Source organism: Tyto alba, unplaced genomic scaffold (assembly GCF_018691265.1).
Source record: "Tyto alba isolate M040663 unplaced genomic scaffold, T.alba_DEE_v4.0 Super-Scaffold_33, whole genome shotgun sequence".
Taxonomy (NCBI): Eukaryota; Metazoa; Chordata; class Aves; order Strigiformes; family Tytonidae; genus Tyto; species Tyto alba.
In genome coordinates this window covers 8517928-8524925 of record NW_024881308.1, presented here as the reverse complement: position 1 = coordinate 8524925, position 6998 = coordinate 8517928, and the positions used below count along the sequence as shown (strand labels likewise).

At 52.5% G+C, this 6998-nt stretch overlaps 1 protein-coding gene across 3 annotated transcripts in view; it reads left to right on the top strand.

Moving 5' to 3' along the window:
• Positions 1-1556: 1556 nt before the first annotated feature.
• KCNB1 (potassium voltage-gated channel subfamily B member 1) overlaps positions 1557-6998 on the top strand; it is a 134491-nt gene continuing 129049 nt past the window's right edge. Inside the window, exons 1-2 of one of the 3 annotated variants that reach the window (XM_032993644.2) lie at positions 1557-1771; positions 3159-3824. In XM_032993644.2, the coding sequence (XP_032849535.1) occupies positions 3258-3824 (567 nt within the window). In that variant the 5' untranslated portion in view covers positions 1557-1771; positions 3159-3257. Of the gene's footprint in view, positions 2131-3158; positions 3825-6998 lie in introns of all 3 variants that reach the window. The other 2 variants (XM_032993643.2, XM_042800828.1) reach the window with 2 other exon arrangements.

Sequence of the window (6998 nt, the reverse complement as noted above, 5' to 3'; positions counted from 1 at the left end):
AAGATACAAATGCCCTGCTAATAAACCCAAGTTGCCTCTCTCCCAGTGATTTAACTGCACTGATTCTGATGCATCTTCCTGCATTAGGCTACTTGTCATTTTCCCTGCCAGCATCCCCTTCCTGCAGAAGAGTGGCCTGCATTTGTCACAAGGGGAGATAATGTGTCCCGGATGCCAGTGCTAAAAAACAAATAACTTGCTCTACTACAGCACCTGCCAGCTGGAAGTTTCAAAGCACTTTGTAATCATTAACAGATTTAGCTTCCTAGCCCTGATCAGGGGAGTTTCATCTCTGCAGTAAGAGGAGTAAAGTAGGGTCTGGAGGTAAAATGATGAGAAAGTAAGAGGAAAACTGAAGTGCTCTGGATACTGCTTGAAGGTGTCCATGGGGTGGGGGGAGCTACTTCAGTAGAGGGGTACTGGGCTGGGATTAAGCTGGTCAACAGGTTTTAATCCCAATTCTTCCTTTCACCTCCCCTCTAGGTAATCTTGCTTTTCTATATCTTAATTTTCTCATCTACAAAAAGAAGGTACTGGCTCACTTCTCCTTGTAAGAAATTCTGAAATGTAATCCAGTATCTGAGATACTGGAGAAAAACAAACACTGTTTGTGATTTCGGGAAGTGATCTCTAAGGAAGATGTGGACATTCAAACACCAAATATAATAGTATAACATTGACATTGCGTGCACTGACCAATGGGACCCAGGTGGGTGCTGGGGAGAGAAGCATAGAAAGTGGTGAAAAGCAGCACTGAGAGTCTTCTTCCCTAGTTAATCACATAAAATCAGACACTATTTCTGAAACCTTGTAGTAAGAATTGTCACTAGAGTCCAAGAGCCATAGCCAATCAATGCAAGAGGAAAAAGGCCTGATGAGTATTGCTGTGTACCTCTGGTACACCAGCCTAAGCAGGTGAACTGCATTAAGTGATGCTAATGTACCCATTAAATGCTGCTAATGGAGCTCTAGGCTCCTGGTGAGGTCCATTTTCCCTGTTGGGTGTGAAGGAGGAGGGCAAGAAGGATAGTGGCAGTGAGATAATTTGAATGCTGTGTTGTTGCCTGGAAAGTCACCCTTTTCTCCATTTCTGACTGTGTTTTCAGGTTAGTAAATCTTCCTTTTAATTATATATACATTCCTAATCAGCAGCAGAGGTCCACTACTATTCTTCCTCTCTGTATCTGCAAATATACTCAACCATCCTGAGAGCAGGTGCTTCCCTTTGAGGAGGGGCTGTCGGGGTGCAGGCGAGGGCCCTATTCACTCCTTGCACACAGTGATGTGCAGCCTCACTGAGCTCAGCTGCTCCTGGCTCAGCAAGCTGGGCCTGGGAAGCCACAGGGGCCCTGCTGGGCTTATCAGCGCTCTCTGCTCATCATTTTTATTCTGGCACCAATCCCTGCTCCTATTTTCACGGGTGATACCACCGGGAGCTGGAGGATGGTGGGAATATCCCCATCCCCCTAGGGAGGGATGCTGCGGCTCTCCCTCCGGTGCTAGGTCTGTTCCAGACGCCTCCCCCGCTGTAAATCAGCCCTGGGGCGGCGGGGCCCGGCCAGGAAAGCGTTAACCTTCCCTGCAATGCTGCGTCCCAGCTCACGGTGGAGCTGCCTTCCTCTCTTCCACCCGCAACTTCCAATTCACTCCAAACAACTCCGGGACAGAATTGCAGAGAAAAAGCTGGAGATTCAGACTAGACTTGTTGATCTCCGTTCCGAGGCAGCAGAAGGAAGTACCGGAGCTTCCCTTTGTGTCTGCACGGAGAGAGGTCTGGCGAGGGGGGGGGCGGGGGCAGATGCGGCTTCGGCGTTGACTGTAGGCAGGAGTGAGGAGCCGCAGCCGAGGGAAGGCCTTGGAAAGCTTCCTGCCGAGGGATCCGACTTACCTCGTTTCCCTTCCCCTCCCCCCGGGCTCCGTGGACAGCCGGGAGCACGGCCGCCATCCCTCCGCCTTGAGGCTGCCCGCGGGGGGATGCGAGCGGGGCCGCCCCTGCCGCCCGCCCCGCCGCAGGATGTAGCCGCCCTCGGCCCCGCACAGCCCCGCACCGCCTCGCTGGGAGCCCGCAGGAGGAGGTAGGTGCGGGCCGAGGGAGAGGAGCCTTTCCCCGTGTGCAGCGACGGCCTGGAGGTAGCGGCGGTGTTTCGGTTTGGGGGGGCTGGGGAGGAGCTGGGGTCGGCGGAGAGCGGAGCCGAGCCCCGGGGCTGTGCCGGCTGGGCACGGAGGAGCCGTTCCGCTCTGCGCCGGGGCTTCTCTCCGTGCCATCTTGTGTAAGCAACAGTGCTCAGGGCTATCACAAGCACCCGGCTTGGCGAGGAAGCCTCGGGGTTTTTCCTGGTTCCGATTTTCGTTGATTTCCCTGTCATGCGGAGGTCGGCGTGAGGGGCGTGGGGGGGCGTCTCTGGGCAGCCCGGAGAGCTAGCGTGCGTCGTTAGTGTGGCTGGAAATCCCCCCTTTTCCCTTCCCCAGCTCTTTCCTCGAGGAAAATCACGACGCTGGAGTTATAAAAGAGCCTCCGCGTTTCCCTGCAGCCTACACGGCTGGACAGGGCGGGGGGCAGCGCCGGCTCCGAGGCGGGGAGTTGCCCCGGCTGGGTCATGGGGGCACCCGGGGTCCGGCGGCCGCGCTCCGGCAGATCCCGGCGGCGGGGCCGGGCCTCTCCGGGCTGGGGGGGGACAACGTGCCCGCCTCCCGCTGGCTACCAGCCCGGCGCTTTTCGAGGCGCATTGCTGAGCGGTGCTGGGGTGGGGAGATCCGTGCCCTCCCCTCTCAGCCGGCAGTCCCCAACCCTTTGCCAGCCGAGGTTCCCGGGGCCGTGCCGTCCCCCGGACGGGCTGTGCAAAGCGACCCTCCCGGGAAGAGGCGGCGGGGGGGCACCGGGGAAAAGGAGGGGGTGTGGGGGGGACACCCGGCCGCCGCCCGGGGGAGCTCGGCGGCAGCGCCCGGGCCGCCACGTGGGGAGCGGGCAGCCCTTCAGCACCGCGGGCGCGGACAGCGCCCGCCGAGCGCGGTTCAGCACCGCCGGGGCGGACAGCGCCGCCGCCCCCGCAGCAGATTAGCGGGGCCGGGCGCTCCCCCACGCGTGGATCAGGCCGCGCCGAGGCGGCCGCGGGCGCGGAGGTCAGCGGGCGGGTACCCATGGTCGGCCTCTCTTGCAGCTCTGGGGCATGGAGGGGAAGGAGAGGTGAGGAGAGCCGGCCCCCGCACGCCCTGCCCCACGCCGCACCTTGGAGCGTCCAGCCTGAGGGGGACCAGCGATGCCTCTGGGGATGAATAAGCATGGATCTCGCTCTACTACCTCTTTGCCTCCGGACCCCACGGAGATCGTCAGGAGCAAGGCCTGCTCCCGAAGGGTCAAGCTCAATGTGGGGGGGCTGGCCCACGAGGTTCTTTGGCGGACTTTGGACAGGTTGCCACGGACCAGGCTGGGTAAGCTCAGAGACTGCAACACACACGACTCCCTCATGGAGATCTGTGATGACTACAACCTGGAGGAGAACGAGTACTTCTTTGACAGGCATCCCGGGGCATTCACCTCAATCTTGAACTTCTACCGTACTGGCAAGCTGCACATGATGGAGGAGATGTGCGCCTTGTCTTTCAGCCAGGAGCTGGACTACTGGGGGGTGGATGAGATCTACCTGGAGTCCTGCTGCCAGGCCCGCTACCACCAGAAGAAGGAACAGATGAATGAGGAGCTGAAGAGAGAAGCTGAGACACTGAGGGAAAGGGAAGGGGAGGAATTTGATAACACTTGCTGTGCTGACAAAAGGAAAAAGCTCTGGGACCTCCTGGAGAAGCCCAACTCCTCCGTAGCGGCCAAGGTAAGATCTCCACGCTTCTTCTCAAGTCTTGTCTATATCAGCTCATGACTGATGATGCTTACATGAGGTGTTGTCCTGCTACCCTTGCTTTAATGTCTAGACACTTGTGGCTGGATGGATGCTGTGAGCGAAGGAGAGAAAGGCCTCTCAGATGCAGACAAGTCTGATGTCTCTTTTTTTTTAGGCAGTTTGGAAGGGATGTGGTGTGATCTTCCCTGGGGCAGCCTATGGTGCTCAGTGTGGGAGCAGCCTCACTGACCTGTGGGTCAGCATACACCGCTTGCTGTGGCTGGAGATTGTGGACTTGTTATCCAGTGGTCTGTCTTGGGACATTTTGTAATAGAGATTTCTCTGAGGCTAAAATGTGTGTCTCGCTGCTTAACCAAACTCTTAAGAAGAAGAAATCTACTTGAACTGTTAGACCCAGGCCTAGACAGGAAATAATGCCTTCCCTTCCAGGGCTTAATTTAAATTTTTGTGGTGAAATACATCTCCTAGATATTTGTATCATGCACTCCTAGGCTGTGGGTCTGCTAAAGCTATCATGTGAATTTCATCCTTTACCTGATTCCAGCCTATTTTAAGCCTCCCTGTGTAATACTGCTGCAGCCCTGTCTCTGTCAATAGTTGAAGTGCTGCTTACTCTGAAGTTGGTGCCAGTGCAACAGATCTATTTGAAGGTGTTTGGACAATAAGATCCATGTTAGGAGAAACCAATGTCAGAGTTGGCTCTGATAATTTAGCTGTCTCATGTTAGTCACATATTCTTTAGTGAGGAAAATCTCTGCGAACACAATGATTCAGTAACCATGGGGACAAAAGTAAAGGGGGAGAGGTTGAAAACTGTGGGATGAATAACTGAAAATCATGAGAGACTGAGCAGTAGGGACCAAAACTTGAATTTTCTACATACCTGCATCTTCACAGTATGACAAAGAAGCAGAAAGAGGCCCTAGCTACTTTTTCAATGTCACCTCCCTGTTGTATGTACACTTGCAAATGCAAACGTTGGCTCCATCCCATAGGAAGTCTGGCTTTGGTGGGCTATTTTATGAAAACACACTTCTTCTTTCCCTCTCTTTTATTGAAATGTTGCACATCATGAACCAAGAGCATGTACAAAAGTTTGGAGAAGGGGTTTTACGAAGTGTGGAGCTAAGTGGCTCATTCTGGCAGGGGAAGGGAGAGGCATGGTCGGCTGCTGAACCGATTATCACTTTTTTAAATGACAAGCGGAGCCCCAGAATGTCTTTTTCTCTCCAATGGCACAGATGACACTGTGCTGAATGCATTAATCATTTATAAGGCTCCTTTGGCACAGTCCTGGAATCCTGAAACACAGGCCCCGGGCTTTGCTGTCTGTGGCACTGACTCAAAATCCATTAGAGACTGTTGATGTTCATGATTTATTGTATATGAGCAGGGGTCATTCTTGCCAAATAAGTGTCTTTTGTAATTTATAAATGAAATGCACTCTAGCTTCATTTTCTGAGAAAATTCTCGGAGTAAGTGCATTCGGCATTACAGGCTGTGGATTAATTGAGAGTGAATGGTAATGCATTATTATCCTTCCCATTTAAAGCTACCATTCTGTGACTTCGTTACTGTGATGGAAATGGTGCTGTATGTTCTCAGACCTCAAATATTCCAGCAGTTCCCAAACACAGATTCCTACTCATTTCAAGTGTAGCAAGGAAAATGGACATGATGAACAATTAGCTTACCAGGCAGGGACAGAAGAGATGCTAAGCCTATTCTTGATCCGATTTTCTCCCTGCTGGTGGATAGCTTTTCTCTCATGCCAGAGTATGCCCTTTGCTTTGATCACCTTCCTGAGAATTAATTTCACATATTGAATAGGATGGACCCAGAATTCATCTTCAGATGGAAGGACGTGGGGAGAGGGACTTGGCAGCCTGACCCATTATCTGACCTAACCAGCTGTGCCCAGGCTCCCTTTCAGGCTGCATTTGCTAAATCTGAGCCTCTGCCTGATAGCTCCTGGCCAGCTTTCCTCGGCTGTCTGTTCAGTGGAGCACTTTTGCTGAGGCCATGGGCCTCCAGGAGCTTCTGTCACCTTTCCTAAAGCCAGACTCCATCTGCTTTACTGGGCCTGGGAGCTCAAACTGCTCCTGTAGAAAGGGAACAAAGTAAACTTCTGAGGTTTAATGACTGTGGCTGAAGGACCTAAAATCATTGTTAGGAAAATGTGTACTACTCTTGCTTATTCTTTTTCTTCAGACTTGTGCCACTCAGTGCAAAGTTTTTTCTATCCAAATGCAACAAATGCAGGCTACCTTCATGTTCTTTTTAAGAAGTCTAGAAAATGGCTACAGATGCAGGTTCTCCCCCAAACCCAACACATTCCCTCCCAAGCCATGCCCCATCGTCTAACTGCCACTCCAGCAAGGTGGGCTTTCTTGATGGCTGTCAGCATTGTTTGTATTTTAACATTTTCTGCACACCTGACCTGAATCCTCCATAACAGCTTACTGCAGAACTTCTCATGGTCATACTGGGTCTGGTTAAATCCCAAGAGAGCAAGTTGTTTTCTATTTGTGGCTGGTTTTGGCTTTTTTAAAAAAGGAATTATATGTGATGTACCTCAGAGTGGAAAAGAGCATTCAAATAAGAGATGAAGAATCCCCCCAGACCTTCATTTTTGTTGCTCTTTTATCCACTGGGGATTTACACGTATCTTTTGACTAATCTGTCTGGCTTTTAAACTAACCACCTCATGGCAAGCAGTGTCTTATTTATGTGTGATGCTTCACCCTGTACATGACTGTAAAGAACACAGATTTTATAATGCCCACTCTTTGAGAGCCTCCAGATTTCTATGCTGAGGCATCAGACAGCTGTTGAAGCCCCAGGATTGCTGCCTTGTTTGACCCCCCAGCACCAGCAGAGGGGTGTTTCCTCCTTTCCTCTAATGCTGCAGTCCCTCGCAGCTGTAACCAAAGCTGTCCCATCCTTGTGTGAGGTGCCATAGAGCTGCGGGGCAGCACCCAGCCCTTTCCCAGGGTTAGACTGTGCAACAGGCACCCAAACCATTTCACCCACCAGTCTGTTTAACTTGGAGGCCCTTGCTGTGTTGTACTCCCCTGCGCCCACCTTTGCTCAGTGGGAAAACCCCTATGCACAAAATTGAGCACTGAGGGACTCTCTCTCTAC